The sequence below is a fragment of the Sciurus carolinensis genome, chromosome 1, assembly GCF_902686445.1.
Source record: "Sciurus carolinensis chromosome 1, mSciCar1.2, whole genome shotgun sequence".
In the NCBI taxonomy this organism is placed as follows: domain Eukaryota; kingdom Metazoa; phylum Chordata; class Mammalia; order Rodentia; family Sciuridae; genus Sciurus; species Sciurus carolinensis.
In genome coordinates, this window is record NC_062213.1 from 32111144 (window position 1) to 32133964 (window position 22821).

The 22821-nt window shown below is 37.9% G+C and overlaps 1 protein-coding gene and 1 long non-coding RNA gene across 4 annotated transcripts in view; one reads left to right on the forward strand and one right to left on the reverse strand.

Moving 5' to 3' along the window:
• Nucleotides 1-1203: 1203 nt before the first annotated feature.
• LOC124964596 (uncharacterized) lies at nt 1204-21803 on the reverse strand. Its single transcript, XR_007105002.1, has 5 exons — nt 21442-21803; nt 18843-19006; nt 14726-14778; nt 3759-3872; nt 1204-2214 (listed from the first exon to the last, which is right to left on the reverse strand). It is a non-coding gene; the product is annotated as an uncharacterized LOC124964596 (long non-coding RNA).
• The window catches only part of Angpt1 (angiopoietin 1), a 229385-nt gene continuing 227625 nt past the window's right edge, over nt 21062-22821 (forward strand). For 2 of the 3 annotated variants that reach the window (XM_047525067.1, XM_047525077.1), the window contains exon 1: nt 21065-21819. In XM_047525067.1, the coding sequence (XP_047381023.1) occupies nt 21523-21819 (297 nt within the window). In that variant the 5' untranslated portion in view covers nt 21065-21522. Of the gene's footprint in view, nt 21820-22821 lie in introns of all 3 variants that reach the window. The other variant, XM_047525088.1, reaches the window with a different exon arrangement.

A 22821-nucleotide genomic window follows, 5' to 3' on the forward strand; every position in this document is an offset into this window, starting at 1 on the left:
CAGCGAATAAAACCAAGCCTTCTTTGTCATGGATCTTACATGTAGAGGGGTAAAATGACTAAGAAAACAAATTATTTCTTCCTCATGAATAGATATAGATAGACATCGTGGTAGAGATAAAGAGGTACATACAGATGGAAGGAAACGTGGATGGGTAGATGAATGTATGGAAGGATAAAAAGAAATACAGATAATTGATCAGAGTTATAAAAAATACTAGGAGAGTTGATCAGCTTATATGTGGTGGTGGGCTGGTACTTTTGCTGGGATATTTTTAATCTCTCCTGCCATACTGAATAGAAAGTCCCTGCGGTACTTCTCTTATCCTCTCATTAGTGCCTGGGCATAGGGCTGGACTTGGGTAATAGGCTTAACAGTTACTTGTTTATTGACACAATTTTTCACTTTTTATCCAGATATTTTGGCATCCCAGAGGCATAGATTTAGTTTCCATTGAAATGTCGAGATGGTCTAAACAGGCCAGCTTAGAGATTTGTTTGGTTTCATATTTATAGGCAATGTTAAGATGCTCTAAATAAATCCAAAAGGGATTCAATAACAATTTTTGGCAGTAGTTTCTCTTTCGCGTGTCTATTTTTTTCTTTCCTGGTTTTCCCCAATGTCCTTGCATTACTGGGAGATTTCTTAGAGCAATTAGTGAGGCTCCACCCAGTGACCTTTCACCCTCTCCCGGAACAGATGAACACATACAGCCAGAAAGGAAAGGAGGGTCAAGACAAAAGATACCCAAGGGCCCTCCTTGGGGAAGAGAGGTGAAGAGCGGTTGTGGACGAGGATCTCTCCACCTAGGCCTCACGCTGCCCCTGTTCTCACTCTCGTATTGCCGGAGGGCAACGCTGCCATTAAAAAGGGAAACTGGGTTTTTTGCCCAGGGCATTATCTGGGCAGTGCCAGAAAGAAAAAAAAAAAAAAACCAAGTGGGAGAAGAGGGAAGAGGGACCAGGAAAAAATCTAAATCTCAGGGGGATAAAAATGAACCAGGCCAGAAAGTGTTTTGCAAGGCTCTTGGATCAAACATGGCGTCCACGGATAGCCTTTTCTCAAACCCGGTGAACTTTCAAATGGCATTAGGAGGAATTCCACTGTGCTTGGAGTTGGGAGAATTTATAGTATTCTTGGAAAGGATTTTTAAACATTGCTAGACTGCAAGGAAACAAAACTAACAATCTGATTTTCTCTGTACTGTTTGCATTTCCCCTCCTATTTATTAATGCAGTCTTAATTTACAAAAATAAATGAAAACTGCACTAATTGGCTCTCTGTGAATACCAGTCATACTGATGGTGCTATCTTATTTCAACCTTACCATAATTCCTAAGAGGAAAACACAGTTACTTCCCTGTCACAAAGGAAGAAACTCAAGTTTTGAGAGCCATTAAGAATCTTCTTCATAGTTCATAGCAGCTAAGGGTCAGGGCAGGGTTTGAACCCAGGTCTCTGTGACTACAAGCAGAGCCCACGAATTTTGTTATGTCCTTTACTAGGTATCAAAGCATTCAGGTGAGAAATTCCAAGTATAACACTGATGGCTGAAAATAGAGCCAAAATCCATGAGGTCAGCATGCACAGGTTTTATGTTTTATGCCAAGACTGGGGATTTAAATTGTGTAATTTTCCTATAAGGCTAGCAGAAAATACAGGGCCACCATCCTCACCATAGACCATTCCCCACACCTCACACGTGTACACAAATACAAAGGGATGTGAACAGAATAGCAGATCATGGGGTCTTTTTGCTTTCACCTAACACCAACTGTATCTTCTACCTAATTTCCTTTGATTGGTCTGATTCCTCTTGGACCCTGAGCAAGTAGCCTGACTTTCATGGCTATGATTATTAATAGCCATGGTCTGTTTGGTTTGCTATTTAAGAATTTATCCTTAACCCCTTCAACTCCTTTCCAGATGTCATACAACTCTATCTTGGGGTTGGAAGGTACTTAAGAAAAGCAGGAAAGAATGGGAAGAAAGGGAGGGGAGAAATTTTTCTACCAACCAGATTTTAGTGGTGAAGAGTCAATAAAAAATCAAATTTGCTTTTGGCAGCTGGATATTGAAATCCTAATTTTGATCCTGTCTTTCAGGATACAAATTACAAAAAGCACGCTGAAAATATTATAAACGTGAGTCATGCAGCTTCCAGCTGAATGTCGTTGTAACCTGGGGCAAATCCTTGAGCCACAGTCTTCTTATCTACAAAATGAAAGGGTTATTGAAATCATACAACTCCAGAATTTTAGGACCTCTTAAGAAGTTTACATTTTTTACTTGATCATATGGGGAATTTATTAGCTCCCAAAATGACGCCAATAAGTAGAGATTTTTCTTTATTTTAGAGTTTTTCTTTTTGTTTAATAACTATCCAAATCCTAGATTAATTGTGCAAAAATCGTGAGGTCTTAATCTGTATTTTGGGCTTCTAATTTACCTATAATGGCATGGATTTAATTATCCTCACTGCACCATGGCTGTTTGTGGGAAAAGACCTCATTTAAGGGTCATGAGCATGAGGTTTAGAGGTCAGGGCAGTAATATTTGCTCGCTTGCTGAGGAGATGTCAGTAGCATTAAGCAGTCCATCTATGTCGAAGGAGGCTCCTTCAGGACCTTTTACCTAATAAACTTGACAGAGCAACCTGTCAGGAGGCCTGCAGCCAGGAGCAGTGGGCATACAGTAAGTGAGGGGAGCCAAAAGGCTGCTTCTTTTGGTAGGTAAATACAGCAGCCTCAGCCAGAACCATGGGAGCAGCTGTCATGCAGAGGTCGAGCACAAGGTTATGGGACATGGCATCCAGGAAGCAATGCAAGGACAGATAGGTTAGCACTTTGGCCATGGCTGGAGATCAGAAAGAAAAGCGATCTCTTTTAGACTATGGAAGACAGAAGCAAAAGGAAGTGTGTAGCAAACAATTTCCTGTGGAATCTAGAAACATTCTATGAAAGTCCCTGAGAGCTTGTGAAACCACAGTAATTCTATGGCTTCAGTTCTTTGTGGGGAATTTGAATATACATGAGAGACAGAATTCTTCTAAATTGAGCTCAAGGTGAGAAAAACATAATTCAGCTCATTCTGAAGTATTGCTGAACATGGAATCCTTACACTGATACGCATTCCCTTGGTATTAGAGATGCATGATTTCTCTTTCCATAGCCTGTGACAGTCAAGTAAGATGAATGTCTATGCTTTTTTTCCTTTTAATATAGGATTCACCTGAGCAATGCACTTATTTTTATAAATTCTGTTTAGAAATATGTTTATCTTAAGTTTTTAAAATGTATTTCCTGTTGGAGATTGACCAGAATTATATACTTCTTATTAATATAGGATTTACCATAATGATGTACTTTTTAAAAAAAATTCTGATGCTTAGAAATATGTTTATTTTAAGCATTTAATGATATTTGCCCCTGGAGATTGACCCAAATAGTTTTGATATAAAAACCTTAATTCTGGGTTTGATTTTTTAAAAAATTAATGTTCTTGCTCCTTTTACTGATGTCATGACTAAGCAGGTGATGCAGTAGCATATGTGCTAGGATTTGAGAAACATTGTCACTTTGCTTACAGGATAAACACAGGGTAAATTCACTTTGAAGAATAGTTTTAGAGGAAATTTTGGTAAATTTTGGGTTATTGTCTTTTGGAAAATCTGGCACTTGACACCCAAGGCTAGGATGTTCTGGAATTGTAATTTTGCTTAGTAGAGGTCTCAGCGAGGACCCATAGTATTTATTTACCTGCCCAGAGTCATTCTTTCCAAAGGTTTGACTAAAACTGAGAGGGACATCCGTAGAGAAAACTCCATGTGCTGGTGACACTTCAGGGATGAGAATGGGAAGCCACAGGTCCATCTGAAGGAAAATCAGACCTTCATTAGTGGTTAGAGGAGGAAGAAGTGGGGTCAGTAGAGAGATTGAGTGCTATGCCAAGGGCTTTCATGGCTCACTAAAAATAAGGGTAGAGAAAGGACAGAAATTGCTACCTGAAGTGAGAAACTGCAGGAAGCTTGAAGAAAGCCATACTATTCAGGCTATAGTACTATATAGTCACAGGAGTACCTGGACTTAACCATTGCTAGCTTCCACAAATGGAAGCAGAAGAGGAGCTCTGGGCTATATAAGTGGAGTGTGTGCAAAGCGAATCCAAGAAGTTGTCTTCATGGCTGTTCCTGGCCTTGGCACCATTGCTGCCTTCCTCAGAGATGGGGCTCCCAAAGTGGCAGATTTGGTGGACTAGGCAACAACAGAAATGACAAAATTTGTGGACAGAATTAAGAATGTGCTGCTGCAGTGTGTGAGGGCACTAGGACAAGAGGCCAGAAGCATCCCCTTAGCCACCAGACAACCAGGAGAAGAAAGAGAAGATCCATGCACTAGAGGGACTGATTTAGAGGGGCTGTTGTCCCAGTGATTCAACTCTTTCGTCTACTCTCTATTCCATTCTATTTCCAGGCCTGGAGAAGTGCTTTGTGGGCACAGAAAATTTAAGAAGAATAAATGAATTAACAAAAAATGAGAAGAATGACTGAACTTATACTGGTTCTGTGTCCATAGACTTCCTCAATTAGATTGTTGCCTACTTTGTATATACATTTGGCATTTTAAGAAAAAATATAAGGGAATCTATCTTCCTTTCCTGTTATTTCATGGTTCAAAAACATTTTCACATATAATATATTGTTTGCTAAAGAAACCTGAGAAAAGCAAGGTTTGTATTTGCCCTTTTATAGACTAAGAAATCAAGCTTAGGATGCCTCAGTTACTGTTAAAGTTTACCTGGTCTCTAAGAAAAGCAGGATTTGATGACCTTTCTTTTTTCTATTTTAATTCAACTTTTTATTTCAATGGTTTATACATTCATATGATCAAGTTCCTTTCCAATGCCTGTCCCTGTTCACCCTAGTCACCCTCATTTTGAAAACAAGAGATATTATTCTGTATATCCTATTTTATGGTTTGGTTTTTTTTTTCAACTCAAGTAGAAATGTACCCTGGAGATCTTTCCACATCCACACTTAGAAGCTTCCTCTTTTCTTTTTATAGCAGGGTAGTACTCTTCTGTGTATATTATGCATTACAACTTAGCATTTGTTGACACTTGAGTTGTTCTGCTATTATAAACATGGTTTTAGTAAATAGCTTTGAACATACATTGTTTCATGTGCATGCTTTTATGGGATAATTCTTCAAAGCAAAATCCTGGGTAAAAGGAAAATGTGTTCACAATCAAATAAATATTTTAATTCCCTTCATAGAATTTATATTATTTCATTTTCACCTGTTACATGTAAAACTATAAGTTTCTCCTTAAATTTGCCAACAAATTGATATTGTGTAACTTGCACTTTTGCCAATATGATTGTTTACATTGATTGTTTGGCATAGTTTTAATTTGTACTTTTCTTACATGCTATGAATTACAGTTGTTTTTTTCTCTGTAATTTGTCTTTTGATTTTATTTATAACTGTTTTTTAGTTTGATATTCAGACTTTTTACATCTTAGGACTTTCTAACTTAACATCTATAATCCATTTAAGAATTTTTGATTACCATGAGATGTATTTGCTTCTAGATGTAAAACAACCTCATATGGAGTTTTTCTTGTTAAACAGTAAAAAGAATGAAGTTGACTTTATCTTTTCCCAGGACAACTCAGTTGTCCTAATATAATTTATTTTTAAAAATCTTTTTTCCACTGATTTGAGGTATCATTTTGTTCACATACCAAATATCTCTAAGTATTTGGGAATATTTGTTTGAAATCAGGTTTCTTAAAATACCAAGTTTACTTGTATGTCTTCTTACCATTCTTCTCCAGGTAAAATGACATTTGCCTTATTCATCAGTAGCTTTTAATATCACATTTGAATAAAAGAATTGGGAAGGAGATGTGATTATTTCATACGTAAAGGAAATAACATTAAGAAAAGCCATTTATAAGACCAGAAAACAAGTAATTTTCCAGATATCATTCCTAGATGTCCCTAAACAATGTTTTCTTTACTTCTAAATATGTTGCCAAGTCATTCCACACTATTTAGGTGGTCTTTTCTACAACTAAACAGGGTGAAAATCCCCTAATAATTAGGGGGAGGAAGGAATGAAACCAAAAATATACATGCCTCTCCAAGCACAGGCCTTCTACTGCTAATCACTGCCCCCTCTAATAGGAAACCACAAACTTTTACCGTAAAAGAAAAAAAAATAGTTCATTTTAAAAATGTTTATCAAGCCAAGTAATAGACATATTACATTTGTATGTCTTCAGTAACACTTATTTTCTGGCACCAATACTTCCTAGAATAAAATTTTCTTATTTGTGCAAGGGAGTGTAGGATAGTTTATTGGAAAGTTCAAGGATATGATTTAGCTCTACTGTCATAATGAGGTGTTAAACAAACAAATAAACAAAAATCCTCAAAGCCAATCTCCATGAGATCAATGTGTCCAGGTTAGCCATGTTTCACACCATGACTTGAGGTTTAAATCTTCTGTCCTTATTTTCCCATAATAGTAACTGAAAATGCAGTGTGAAACCATTTCAAGTGCTTTTTTATGGATGTCTCTTTCTCTGTGATCAGTGTTGCTGTTTATAGAAAATCTCCTGCATAGGATCACTGTTTCCTGATGCCAATTCCTTGCCTTCCTGTCTTCCCTAAACCAGTGTAATCAGAATCAGCTCTCCACATCTCCACTATTCTGAAACTCTTATATCAAACATAAACCACCTGCATGTTTTCAAAAACATTGGTCAATTTTCAACCCTCATATTCCTGATTTAAAAGCTGTGTTTGTTGTAGTTGATCACCATCCTTGAAACACATACTTTGCTTATTTTCCAGGTATGTTAGTCAGTGTTTCATAGCTGTGACTAAACACCTGAGATACACAACTTACAATGAGGAAAGATTTATTTGACTCATAGGATCAGAGGTTTATTCTATGGTTGGCTAGCTTTTTGTTGTTTGGGGGCCTGTGGTGGGGCAGCAAATCATGGCAGGGAGCATGGCAGCTCACCTCTTGGCAGCTGGGGAAACGGGGGGGGGGGAGGGAGAGGGAGAGAGAGAGAGAGAGAGAGAGAGAGAGAGAGAGAGAGAGAGAGAGAGAGAGAGAATGAACTCAAGAGCGCAAAAGGAAGAGGGCAGATTCCAATATCTCCTCCAAGGGCTTACCCATGGCTCCAGTGAGATAACTTCTTTGATAATCACTGTCAGGTTCATGGCTTCTACCATCTATCTACTCCCTAACAATCCTCAGATTTATGTCTTCACTATGGAATATTCCCCTGAACTCTAAAGTCATACAGTTAATGCTTATTAGTTAGCTCTTCAATACAACTCTCAAAATTAACATGTCTGAAACCAAGATTCTGATATCTCCCTTTCCCTTATCTGTTCCTCTTACAATCTTCTCTGATTCAGTTAACAGGATTCAAATCTCCATTTGCTTAGGTCAAACCTTGGAGAACTCTCACACCGGACATACAAACTACCTAAAAATCTGCTTAACTCTGCCTTCAAAATATTTACCTGATAACTCTTGTCTCTGTAGCCATCAACCTTGTTATAGTCACCAAGACTTTTATCCAGGTCATTGAAATATCCTCCTCACTCACTTCTTAGACTTCTTGTTTCATTTACAGAGCAGATAGAGGTATCCCTTTAAGATATGAGACAGATAATGCCATTCTTCTGCTCAAAACTCCACCATGGTATACTATCTGAGTAAAAACCAATGTTGTTATACTGGCTGGCCAGGCCCTCCATCACCTTTTACCTATACCTTCCCAATCTGGCCTTATCTTCTGTTCCTGCTTTCCTCCAAATGTAATGGCCTCCACGCTGCTCTTTGAACAAGGAAGATACTTCCTCACTGTATTAGTCTTTAACTGATGCTATAACAAATTGCCATGACCTTAGTGGTTAAGAAAACAGAAATTTATTGTCTTACAGTTTTGTACTTCCAAAGTACATCACAGTTCTCCTCAGACTAAATCAAGGTATTGGGAGGTCTGTTTTCTTTTCTGGAGACTAGGAAAGAATCCATTTCCTTGCTTTTCCAACTTTTGAAGGCCACCAATATGTTTTGGTTTGTGGGATCCTTCATCTACCTTCAAAATGAAAAATTACATCTGTCTGACCCTCCATCCACACAATTTCTCTCTATGGCCCTAACTAAGAAAGGTGTATTGATTTTAATGACCCATGTGATTGGATAGTTCCCACCTATGTAATTGCCCCATGTTAATGTTGGTATCCTTAATCATATCCACAAAACTCTTTTGCCATTTAAGGCAATATTTTCACAGATTTGAGGAATGTGGACTATTTTTAGGAGAAAAAGTGGAGGTATTGTTCTGCCTAGTAGATCACCTCCTGAAATCCTTGTTCAAGTAATTACCTTTGTAGTGAAAGCATTCCTGAAAATTCACACTACCACTATGACAATATTCTTTTTATTGCTTTCCTATTTAATTTTTAAAATCACTAATCACTTATAGACTCTATGCAATGTGATATAGATTAATAATTTATTTTTCAATCTTCCCTCACTGGAGGGTAAACTGTGTGTTGTCAAGAAAGTCTGGGTTTCCTGCTCAATCCCCTATATCTGGAGCAATGATTCTCATATAGCATAGCTCAATAGATATTTGTTGAATGAAGGGATGAATAAATAGGCATAAAAACACAAGGAACCAACTTTTGACCTGAAGTAGAATTTTCAAATCAATGGATAAAATACATTTTGATTGAGCATCCCCAAGAATTAATCATGGAGTTTGTAAAATTGCTTTTATTTCCTGGTGGACCTTACTCACTATACATTAGGAAATGGAATTTACTGAATATTAAATGTGTAGGGTAACATAGTGTATCCCAGCACTCCTGATAGTGCTAAGTTTATTGCTTTCATAGCTCTTTCCCACATTATATCACATTTTATTCATATTACAACCTATGAATATGAAGAATGAGGGTGCATATTTACTATGAGTAAACTAATACTCAAAGAACTAGTGCAAGCGAGGTTCCTTAGCAAGGGGGTGGCAGAACTGCAAGATTGTGATAGTAGCTATGTGGATCTCCCTGTGATAAAACTATATGAAACAATTCACACACATTGTTCCAATGTCTAAGACCTGGTTATGATGTTATTTCTGTAACATGTAGGAAAAAATGGGTGAAGAGTACATGGACTCTCCCTGTACTATCTTTGTAGCTTCTTCTTAGCCTATTATTTCAAAATAAATATTTTTAAAAATCTATGTTTTATTTCAGTTCATCCCATAATAACACAAGAAATGGCAGATGCCAAATGTGCTATTTGGGAATATGTTGCCAATTATTTAAAAACATATTTTATAGAAGTGAAGCAAGATATAAAATAAACCATTTTAAATCATAAAACTCATTGTCATTTGGTGCATTTATAATGCTATATAATCACAACCTCTATCTAATTCTAAAACATCTTCCACACATCAAAAGAAGACCCTGTAGTCATTAAGCAGTCACTCACCAGTCACCCCAACCCAGAACCCTTGCTAATCACTATTTTCTATCCCTATAGATTTTCCTTTTTAGGGTATTTCATATAAATGGAGTCTTAAAATATACGACCTTTGGTCTCTGGTCTCTTTCTCTCAGCATAATGTTTTCTAGGTTCATTCATGTGGTCACATGTGTCGGAACTTTATTTCTTTTTGTGGTTAAATCATACTCCCTTACATGTCTATACCACCTTTTCCTTATCTGTTCATCCATTGATGGACATTTGGGTTGTTTCTGCCTTTTGGCTGTTGTGAATAGTCCTGCTTTGAATATGTGGTGCCATTTTGATACAAGAAAATGCTCATTCAAAAACCTCATTTTTTTTTCATGGAAAATGTAGGATCCACCTATATTATATAATTAAGAGAGCACAGTTAGTAATGCCAAGCCTTTCTGCAGATTATTTGGGAAAAGCGATTGTTATTGCTATTTTCCCAATCACTTTCTTCATCCCAGATGTGAAATCAGATACTGGAGCAGTTAGTGGGAAGAACATGAAGACTGATGGCTTATTTGGGGAAAAACAGAAATGGTTCATGAGATCAGAGAAAAACGTCATCATAACAGCAATGGTAACTTCTAGATGAGTCATCACTGTGTTCATGAGTGACTGAGACACAAATAATTTACTCTTTAAAGGCTTTAAGAATATAAATCTAAGAGGTAAGTAACTTCAACAACAACACAACATGACCTATGAGGTGTTTAATCTCTTGGGTCAAGTTTATTTAATTTGTAGTAATTTTTGTGTTCCTAAATGCTCCAGAAACTAAATATACAACACTTTCAAGGCACTAAGGTCATTGTTTTATGCTCCTAGAATCAAAGAATCCCCCAGAATTATGTCAGGCTTATCCATGTAACTTCTTTATTTCTCTGTATTCAACCAACTTAAATGTTTTCACAGGTTTTCTTCTCAGTACTTTCAGTTAAAGCCGTTGATTCTCAACCATGCCTACACATTAGAACCTGGTGCCCTTTAAGGAACCAGTGTAGAGGCTACACCCTACACCAAGTGAATCAGAACATCCAGGAGCAAGCCCACACATCTTGATTTAGGTGAAATTCTTAAGTAATCATGAGGTTGCTAGATTTAGGAAGTAAAGAATTAAAATAGTGGTTCTCTATCTTGAGCACACATCAGAATTACCTGCAAGGCTTGTTAAAAGAAACTGGTCCCCATACTCAGGTTTCTGAGTCAGTAATTCTGGGTAAAGTCAAGGATTGTACATTATGAACAAGTTTCCAGGTGAGGTTGAGGCTGTCCATTCAGGGTCAAACTTTGAGAACAATGAATTAACTTTGTCCTTTGCACTTCATGAAGGTGAGGGTAGACCTGGCTATGGACCTTCATATAAATAATCCGAAGATGGTTTGTTTTCATGCATTTGAGAGAATTTTCCTTAGCATATTAATTAATATGATTGGGCCCTTGAGTCATATGACCTGGTTAAAAAAAAAATGCCACTTCTGGCACAGCTGCAATCCCAGCTGCTCTGGAGGCTGAAGCAGGAGGATCATGAGTTCAAAGCCATCCTCAGTAACTTAGGGAGGCCCTAAGCAACTCAGGAAGACCCTGTCTCTAAATTAAAAAAATACATATATTTATGTATTTATCTTTTTTTTAAAAAAGGGACTGGAGATGTGGCTCAGTGGTTAAATGCCCCTGGTAACAAAAAAGAAAAAAAACAAAAAACAAAACACTTCTATATAACCTTAGCAAGTTCCTTTTTTCTAATGCTTTAATTTCTTCATCTGTGAATAGGTAAGATTGTGTTTTTAAGAGTTAAATTCAATAATGTATGCAAATTGGTTGACATACTGTAAATATACTCTATTAACTTTTTGGAGTAGCTTTCATTTTGAACTCCTTTAGCTTCCCTTTTGTCCAGTTGGCTATCTAGTTCTGTGCTTCATATTGGATGAGCAAGTGAGGGAATGTACACTAAAATCAGGAAGATAATTAACTGGGAATCCGCGTGAGCAGATGCTTTAAAAGACTGTCTGTAGGTTTGTCAAAATTGTTTAAAGCCTCAGGTCCAGCATCAGAAAATCCGGTTTTTAGTACTGCCTGAAACTTCTCTAAATTTGTTTTTTTCTTTGTAAAGTGATGGTAATTAAAGTTCCTACAAATTGGGTGGTTGTGATGATTGTAACCGATGAGAGATAAATTACAACAAGATGAGATAATGCAAAAACAGTGATTAACAGAGTCTTGCACATAACATAGGTACTCAATAAATGTTAGCTGTTATTAAACAGAGGGTAATTGATTCCTAACTGTTCCTTTAAATATTAACTCCCCTTCCCCTCTTTTGAACTGATGTGTTTTTATGGCTTTTTGAAGGATGTGGGGAAGGAATGTAAATTCTTCAAGGGGAATGCAGCTCTGGAGGAGAAATTTGTTTACTATTTCCACAACAGTCTTCCAGATGCAAGACTAAAAAGGAGCAAAGATTTACTCTTCAGACACTAAATAACTTCTCTCTTCTTTCCATTGCCAGAATTAAGAGAAGAGCTATTGAAATCCCTGGTCAATCATTAGTTTCAGTTTCAGACCTTCAGTGGGCACTTCTGTGAGTGCACAACATTGTAAATAAAGCTGCTACCAGTCCCTGCCATGACTTCCTGGGTGGGACATAGGAAAGTTCCTCATGTGTTCTCTCTCAGACATGCAACAATCCGTCTCAAAAGCATTGTTTACACACCTGATTGCACTACAGAATGGAAACAACCCTCTAACACGCTGCACGTGATGCCCTTAATCTTGAGGAACTGCAATTACGATATTCTTTCCATAGACATGTGGAAGGGAGGGCTTGTTTCATTCATTTTGCAAGAGAGGATGACTGTACTCTTGACAGAACTAAGTGGCTCCTCAAAGTGTGGTCCACATTCCATTGGGACATGAAATATTTGATGGGTTGTACTGAATATTCCTGTTAATATTCTGTATTTATTTTAACAGATATTAGGAAATAAATGAGTGTTAGTTTTTCCAGATGGTAATGTTTAGAATATATCTCGGATATGGAGAAATTATAAAATTTGAATTTAGGAAACTAGGGATAATACTAGTACTACAAGTGGCATGGCAAACATCATGAAGGTAATACAAATATACAAATCTAGGAAACGCTTTGTAAAGTATGCAGGCTTGGTGCCTCTGAAGCTAAAAATGATCCAGCTGTGTATATCAAAAGTGGAAAATAATGGTGACTATTATGGTTTGGATGTTAGGCGTCCCCCCAGAATTCATGTGTGAGACAATACAGAAAGGTTCAGAGGAGAAAAAACTGGGTTGTGTAAGAGTCTTGACCCTATCAGTGATTTAATCCCCTGGTAAGGATTAACCAAGTGGTAAGTGAAGTGGTGGAGTGTGGTTGGAGGAGGTGGGAGTTAGGGTGTGGCTTTGAGTATATATTTGTATCTGACAAGTGGAGACTCTCTCTGCTTCTTGATCACCATGACCTGAGCTGCATCCCTCTGCCACACTCTTCTGCCATGATGTTCTGCCTCACCTAGAGCCCTGAGGAATGGAGCTGGCCTTCAATGGACTAAGACCTCTGAGACCGTGAGCCCTTAAATAAACTTTTCCTCCTCTATACTTGTGCTGGTCAGATCCTTTTAGTTGAAGCAGCAAAATGGCTGACTAAAACAGTGACGATAATCTTTTCTATTTTTTCAGTCATTATAGTTATCACTTATCCTAACCTTTTTTTAATTGCCTCAATTCTTTTACTAATTAAATAAAATTAATAAAAGAAAGATCAAGAGGAGAAAAACAAATCATGTTCAGTAAAAAAAGTGTTAACTTTTCAGACTTAATGGGTACTATATTTAAGGTTGCCTTTGGAAGGACTGGTCTTAGCTAGATAATATATGAATTAAGAACCTGATTAAAGCAATCATTTTTAAATGTTTTCTATACTGCTGGTATCTATTTCCTAATTTAATTGCCAAATTCTTAATCTGATTAGAGCCTGATGGGGAGCAATATTGACTTTGGGGATAAAAAAAGTAGAGTAAGTTTTCCTTTGCTTATATACAAGTCACAATGATTGCCATGCTTCTTATGAGATTAATGGTAGTGTTTTAGTCCATTTTCATTGTATCAAAGGCAAACACCCTATCTTCCAGGAAACAGAATGAAAGGCTACATGCTACAAGTCCAACCATAAAGAAGTTCTCAAAAATAAGGTCATCCAGTTGAGTGGACTGGAAATGAGTTAGATAACAAGTCATGGTGGTGAACCTCCAAACGGCATCCACATTGCTCCTGTGCTCCCGGAGGGCAGCAAATACTCACTACCAAACCCTGCTGGTTTACATTTCTGTTTGGTCTGCTAGAAATTTATCTGTCCTCAGGGTTCAAAGTAGAATATTCTTACTAAAATTGTTCCAACATTTGTTTCATTCATTCCATAGATATTTATTCAGGGCTTCTTATGTACAGGTACTCACTGTTCCAGGCACAGGAAATATAACAGTGAGGCAGAACATGGAAGTCCCCGCCCTCTGAGAAACTAGAAGTATTTACCAGATCTCCTCTTGAAGATGGTTATCCTCCCCAAACCTTTTCGGGGGGATGGGGGTTGCGTAATGGGATTTTACCACCAAGCTGCATCCCCTATCCCTTTTTTATTTTAGACAGTGTCTCGCTAAGTTGCCTAGGGCCTCCCCAAGTTGCTGAAGCTGGCTTCAAACTTGTGATCCTCCTGCCTCAGCCTCCCAAATTGCTGGCATTATAGGCATGTGCCACTGTGCTCTGCCCACCCTCCCAAGTTAAAAGTGCTTCTTACATTTGTGATTTTTATGAGTTTCAGAAATGATCTTAAATATTTAAGAGGGTGAAGTGATAGGAAAGTAGGACCATTTCTGAACATAAGAAAGAAGACACATCTAGAAACAAGAACTAACATGTATAGCAAGTATACACTTCATACACTGTGCTCTGTGCCTTATATCCAGTGCCGCATGTCATCTTCACAGCATGAAACTGGTATCCAATTGTTACTGTTATTACTGTCCTCATTCTACAGATGAGATAGCAGAACTTAGAACTGTCCTGTCCAGTGTTATCCAACATGTAAGAGGACAGACAAGAAATAACCAAAATAAAACAAAATGAAAACAAGCAGTTGATGTCCTACCTTCAGTATCAAACAGTTGGTCCAATCGGGCAGGAGCCATGAGACAGTTTCACCTACAAAGTAAGGCTAGATTAACAGAGTACCAGAGTGAGACCCAAAGAGGAAGAAAATGTGATTTTAGAAAACTTTAGATCTTATTCTCATATTTTTAATATTAATATTAATAAAAATTCCCTAAGTTTATTATATTATGCATAATATATAATATACAGAACACTTATGTATATTATATATTATGCATACTATATTAAATAATATATAATAATACAATATAATATATTAATAGCATGTAATTATAATACATGATATGCTAATGTATTATTAATATAATATTAATATTAAAATTTTGTGAATATAATATTAATATCTGAGCTAACAATACTGGTGAGAGATCCTTTTTCCAAGAGTGAGTAGAGGTTGTCACAAGTCTGATTTTAACACAAAGAGCTTTTCCTCTGAACAGGAAGTCCTATGTCATTAGTCATTGCTTAGTGGATGGCATTTATCGGCTTTGGCTATAAGGACTAGCCACCACTGGGTATCATGATCCATCAAACGATAATTTCAGCCTTTCCTGGAAAATGGCTTCTCATTTTAAGAGTTTCTGAGAACATGTAAATACATGTCTTTCTTAGGTAGAAAAAGTCAATTGAGAGAGGCTTTCTCTTTTTTCCTTTTTCTCCTATCTAGGAATCGAGACATCTGTAGGGAAAAAGAGAAGAAAGAAGAGTCAGTGAATGCAAAGTTGCTTCTAGGCTTTTTCTCTCCTGGGATCTCATCTCCCTGAATCTCCAGTGGCAGTATTTCTCCACCTGTGTTTAAGGGGAGTGTTGGCATCTGCTGGATTCGTCCCCAGCTGTTTGTTTTCCTTTCTGACTTGTATACTTGTAGACGTTATCTCCATTGTAAAATTACAAGTGATGTAACCCGGGAAGGTAATTCTGGGATGTTTCTTGAATTTTTTTTTCCAACTATGTGCATGCATCTTCATAGATGGCTTGGAGTGTCAGGTATTATTCTATTATCAATCCCAGGATTTGCTTGGAATTCTACGACATCTATGGGCTTTATGTGACTATAGAAAGTGAGATTTTGGGCCCTAAGTAGGACCAGCACTTGGAAGCCTCTAAAGGAATAGGTGATGTTTCCATGTCTTTAGGTTTCATCACTGAGAATTAAGGACAATCAGACTGTTCTGTGGCAAATGCTTACCTAATACCTCCTATATGGCAAGATAGGAAGATACAGTTATTATAAAATAAACACAGTCCTAGCCCTCCAGACTCTGATCCAATGTAGAAAACCAACATGGAACAAATTGTGTTCACATTAATAGTCTGTATAATCCACATATTAGCTGTTAGCATGGAAAATTTTTTCTTCTCATCCATTCTAAAGAAACAACTTGCCCCAAAGCATGCATTTTGCTTAAAAAATTAGGAGGGGTTTTATCTCACGGGAAACACCATTTCATTCCAAACCTCCCTACTCTATATGTCTTCCTCAGTCTCTCATCACCACACAACCACAAGCTTCCTCTCCCTTTAGACACTTCTTCCACAGAACCTCCAAACCTCTCCAGCTCCAGCCCCACCCCATTTCCAGATCTTTCTTTGAGTATCTTATTCCTTTCCTCTTTTATTCGGTAGAACAAATTAATTCTGTCTCAACTGTTTACAACTTGCTTTGCTATAGTTAAAAAACAACTTAGCAAGCAAGAAACCAATTACCAGCAATTTCTCTCATCAGAAGCCAGGACCATGTTTATACCTACATGTCTCCAGCCCCCACCCCACCTGCTGCAGTGTCCACTGCTCTTTGCAAAGTCCTCCCAACTTGCCTGAGAGTTTTCGAGAGATATTTCACATGTACCCACACAGATCTGTCAGTCACCTGGTAATATCACCTCCCTTCTTTTTCTGATGTAGCCCCCTGTGGCATTTTTGTCTTCATTGCCTACACATTTGAATGAAGGAGTGTTGACTCCGCTTCCAGCACACAGCTAAGAGCTCTCCTATTACAGCTGCTGCTTCCATAGCCCTGATGATAATCTTGATCCCTGAAAGCACCAGAGCAGAACCATAGACTATGGTTCCCTGAGTGTACTGAGGCCCACTGTGCTCAGGATAAGGGGAGAAGGCTTTTCCTGTCCTGCCATCACAGGGTTTTGTGTGAATACCAGAGGAGTGCTTCCTTTCATTTGTTCCTGATGGGGTTTGTCAAAAAGAAACTCTTTTTTAATTTACATAGTTTAATTTTATTTTAAAGTTGCAACAATAGTCAAGATCTGTAATAGGTATATGGCGAAGACTAATCATTCGGAGTGGACTCAAAATACAGCCAGATCAATCAGATTGTCTATTAAAATCAGGTGGGACAACTGTACAGGTGCATCCTGGCTAATATTAACCCTGTTTTGAAAGATCTTCATATGAACCTATGAGACTTTGGGTGAGAAGAGATGACCAACTATAATTATAGGTGCCAGAGTTACTTTATATTAGGTAGAGGGGAGTGAAGGGAAGGGAAGGAAAGGGGTATAGGGGAAGGAGTGATAGTAGAGTAAAACAGACATATTACCTCAGGTATATATATGACTGCATGACCAATGTGATCCTACAATTTATGTATAATCAGAAAAATGAGAGATTACACTCCATTTATATATCATCTATCAAATGTACTTTCATTTACAACTAATTGGAACAAATAAAATTTTTAAAAAAATTTAGGGGCCATGCTGTTCCTGTTCCCTAAATTTCAAGAAATATTTTGTCCCTGCTTTCTGATGTGGAAGTATTCCTGTAAGCAATATAGTTCAAAATTACATGGATTAAGGAACAGATTCCTGCTCTATTACGTAACAGAACATAGATCTTGGCAATTAATCTCTACATGCCCGAATGTTCTCATCTGCAAAATGGGAATCATAATACATAATTGTGGGGGTTCTGTAAACATTCAGTGAAAAAGCAATTTGTTAAGCAACGAAAATACCATGATTTTTGTACATACTACTATTGTACTATACTATTCATACAACTATTGTACTAGGTACATACTACTGTTGTATTATATTATTGTGTCTAATTCACTTTTTAGAATAATTTTGCCTTCATCCCCAGTCCATTATGTGTACAGACTCTAGGCAAATCCCCTCAACAAATGCAACAGATATGGCCATTCTGCAGTTGCCAGATAGTCAGAAAGCTGCACCAATTGGGAAATTAGTCCATTAACTCATTCATTCATTCTTTCTTTCACTCCTTCAAAGGAAATGTAAAGTGAGTACTAGGAATCAATTACGAAAGAGAGATCACTTAAGGAGCTCATAGAGAGGGAGACAGACTAAAAACAACAATAAAAAAAAACTGGGAAAAAGAAAGAAAAAGAGAAAAAGAAGCAATGGAAACAAAAATGTGAGTTGTGCTATTTTGGAGTTAAGAAAAGTTTGCCAAGAGTCAAGAGAGAGTGAACCTTATTGAAATCAGGAAAGTGTCACAAGAGAAGTACAAAAACTGGTTCTTAAGACAGATTTAGAGCCACTAAGTTCCCATATAAATAGTGTTCCTGGTCCCACTGGAAACTTCAACATTGACAATGACTACTTGTAGATCTGAGTCTAGAACCTTAAAACCTGCATTTTCTGATTCTAGAGTTCTCATAATTTAAGAACAATCCTGAGCATTTAAAAAAAAATAAACCTACCCCAGAATTCAATTGAATAGAATTATTTGGTTCTTTAGAATTTTTAGTTTACGTTTTTCATAAGTGTGGTAGAAATCTTTGAATTGTCCCATTCCTCATATGTTTCCATAAAATTTCAACATCCCTGACTCGTGCACCATTTCTGAATAATCAGTGACAGTGTTGGTCAGCTCCATGGCCCTGAAAGTGTTTTATCCTCAGGGAGTGAAGACCCTGGAATGCACCTACCGTGACCCCAGCTGGAGTTCCAAAACACAGGAGTTGATCCCGCACATCCCACCGTATTATGACTGCTTAAAATTGATCTTCAGACATTTTTCTAGGTTGACCCTAGGGCTTCCAGTGTTATGAATTCTGTTTTTCTGGCAAGGAAATCCATTAGTCCCTATCATTTTCTTAGTCTGCTTACCTCCATCCCTTTTCTGAACTTGTATTTCAGGCTTTCCTTTCTTGGTTGTCTATGTTTCCCTCTGGAATTGTGCATTCCTTCTTCTCATTTGTTCAGACAGGAGAAGCTCACGTGGACAAGCACACAGAGGTACACACAGAGGGACAGATTTTCAACAGTCGCAGCTGTTTGAAAAAACAGGAGCACTTCAATAGAGACTTTGCCACTCATCCATTAGTTTTCTGCCAGTTTTCAGCTGTATCTAGTTCTTAACAAAACACTTACAGGTGTTGGTTTTGGACTGTCTTCTTTCCATGGATAATTTTCAAAGCAAGCAATGCTGGAAAGCATTCTCAGACAACCTTTGCTTTTCCGGACCACTTATGTTCATGGAAGTGCATGCAATGGAAACCTGTCACTTTTTTGGTGGGAAAAACAATTAAATTACTTTGGAGGTGTAAGCTGAATTTTCAGTCCTTTCTTTTCTCAGTACCATCACTACCCTGATTTAGGTCTGTAAATCAGTTCAGCTGGAGCCCTTAGGGGATTGCTCTCTTTCCTCACAGAGGTCTCTAAAGGTTGACTGGCCTGTTCTTTAGAAACAGGCTCTGGGTCCCTTTGCTCAGTTCACATACAAGCAACATTACTTGTCATTTATATGAATTGTGACCCATTAGCCTTTCTGGGAGTCAGTTTTCCTGTTTTAATCAGGCAACCAGCTTCATTTAAAATCCATATGATAAAATAGGGTTAAACATAATGTCCATGCCTTAGGTTTTTTGTGATGATTACATGAGATAGTGTGTAAGCTATACTCATCATGCACCAACAAATGGTAAACTCTTAAAAAATGCCATTATTATTGCATAGGAGTGACATCACACAACAAGGAGGCATGTAACCACACAAGGGGAGACTGCAGAAGTGGCTGAAAGGTTTTTATTGCTGTGTTTGGCATAACTTGCTTCCCTATCAGAAATTTGTTAATTGGCACAGAAAGGACTGATGAATCTCAGCATGTTTGCCCCCTACCCCCCAGAAGTTAATGACATTCTTTCTGGAGTTTGTTTTGACTTCTCTAACTTCTCCCTAAAGGCCCATCTTGAGCCACTACTGACCTTCACCCACTGCCCTGCTCCCATTCCAGGACACGGGAGGGAACACCCTGACTTCTGTTTGCACACCATGACTCTGGTGAGGGGTCCTGTTACCCAGTTCTGGATGAAAACCCCTACTCATAAGTCATGCTTTCTGCTCACATCTAGTAAAGGTCTCAGTGCCATACTCTAAATTCTATAATCATCACCTGTTCTTTATATTTCACTGGTCCCTTTGTGCAAATATTTATGTTACACATTTGGGAAAACACCTTCTGATCATTTTTCTTTCTTCCTTAATAAAACCACAGAGAGTTCTCCTGTTCAGGCCATTGGCATACCTGATAGATGCTTGTTCTCAGATGGTTCTCTGCAGCCACAGAGGATTTATGTGGAATTTCCATACCAGTGTTAAAGATAGACATAGCAACACCAAAGAGGTTCTTGTGAAATATATGATTAGCACGTACCACAGGAATTAATAATTTCAGGCAACTGTCTTAAACTGTAACCACATTGTTTTTGTGGGGAAGTTGCTCAATTTATATACACAGAGCTTCCACAAGTGCTGCATTTTGATCAGGCAACCAGCTTCATTTAAAATCCATATCCCAAAAGATACTTAGACAATTCTATTTAATATGCATATGCTATATTGCTTTGAGTGACAAATTATGGTGATTTTCTTGATAATTTAATCCTATTTGACTCCTTCCTCTAACTCTTAAAATTCTAAGTGAACACAATGAAATAATACTGTCTCTAAAAATAGTTCCTAATGCATTTTCCCCCAGAGTCAAAAATAATGTTTTTTTGGAAGAAATGCAATAATTATACAGATTTATCATTCACTATTAAAAATAATTTCATGGGACATTGTGCCCACTTTCTTCAGCGTTTTATATTAAATAGTAACTTTAAAAACATACAGCTGGCTTGTTGGATTTTAGTAGGTCAGCATACGCACCAAAAGTGTATTAAGGTGGACTGCTCTATTTATTGATTTCCCGTGAATCTGCTACAGGCTGAGGGCAATTGTCTGCGGAAGGGGCGGGAGGCCCATACATGATCGAGGTCATGCGCATCTAGCCAATTTGTAAGACGATCCGCAGCCCAAAGCCATCAGCAATCCTTAGCATAGGGGCACACTCATGCATTCCTGTCAAGTCATCTTGTGAAAGGCTGCCTGCTTCCAGCTTGGCTTGGATGTGCAACCTTAATAAAACTCACTGAGGTCTGAGAGAAAATAGCAGATCTGCAGCAGATAGGGCAGAGGAAAGGGTCTAGAGTATGTACAGGCAGCTGACTCAGGCAGGCTCCACGCTGAACGGTTACACAGAGAGGAAACAATAAATCTCAGCTACTATGCAATAAATATCTCAAGTTTTAACGAAGGAAACTATCATTACAGTGAAATAAAAAATAACATTTGAGAACAAAGCTAACAAATGGCTAGTTTTCTATGATTCTTCTGCAAACGCTTTCTTTGAGGGGGAAAAAGTCAAACAAACAAGCAGTTTTACCTGAAATAAAGAACTAGTTTAAAGGTCAGAAGAGAGGAGCAAGTTTTGCGAGAGACACGGAAGGAGAGCGCTGGCCGTACAATGACAGTTTTCCTTTCCTTTGCTTTCTTCGCTGCCATTCTGACTCACATAGGGTGCAGCAACCAGCGCCGGAGTCCAGAAAACGGTGGGAGAAGATATAACCGGATTCAACATGGGCAATGTGCCTACACTTTCATTCTTCCTGAACATGACGGGAACTGTCGTGAGAGTACGACAGACCAGTACAACACAAACGCTCTGCAGAGAGATGCTCCACACGTGGAACCGGATTTCTCTTCCCAGAAACTTCAACATCTGGAGCATGTGATGGAAAATTATACTCAGTGGCTACAAAAAGTAAGTGATTGCTTTCAGTTTCTTAACTGCATGAAGCCTTTTCTCTTCTTGCTCTGCAGCTAACTTAGCGTCCCTTAGGGGGGCATGAGTGTGTTTACCTTTTGCTCCAGGGGGGCAGTGTTTTGCAAATGCAAGCGGGCTCTTTGGGTTTGACTTTCGGAGTAAGCCAAGGTTTCTGGGCTTATGTAAGTCTAAAATGCAGGGTGCTCCTCACACCCGGGATTTGTGTATCTAATACTGGCACTTTATGACAACTCTGCTTTTCTCTTTTTTAAAGTTTATCTTGAGTATTCCGTCTGTCAAAACCCAACTTTAAAAAAAGAAAGCATGCACCTCTTTTTTTTTTATTTGTTCTAATTAGTTATACATGACACCTCTTAAGCCAGTTGGTGGAAAAGAGAAAATTGTAATGACTATTTATTTAGGATCAAATCAATTTTACACCAGGAAACTTTATGCAACTAGGATTTTGCAATCACCACTGAATGTCTATTTGTCAAAGCTTTATAATATTTGTTGGTTGGAGAAATTGTATGAGTAAAGGGAACTCTTAATTTCAGCAAGTGGCAGGATGTAGAGGACTTATTTCTGTCATCTATTCCTTCTGTGCTTGAGAAAAAATGAAGAAGATAAGTTTTAATGAGTACTCATCAGGAAGGGATTATTTGTCACAATGAGAGGAGGAGCCAGCCCTGGCTGTTCACGGAGACATGCACCTGCAGATTTAGGCTGAACACATCAAGCAGGCTCTGCGTATTCCTAACGTACCTCCTTTCCCAGGGATTTTGTTCCAGAGATAGTGCCATGTGGGAGTCTCAATATCCAGATGATTGTTAATGTTGGATATGCATTTAATCCCAATCTATAGAAATCAAATTGAACCTCTGAAAAGTTTGTGTTGAAACTGTTCCTATTAAATTCTGAACACACTTTCTGCAGCTGTTCTGTCTTTGCTAATTGTGTAACAGGTAAGCAGCAGTTAAGTGAATTCAACTGACTGTT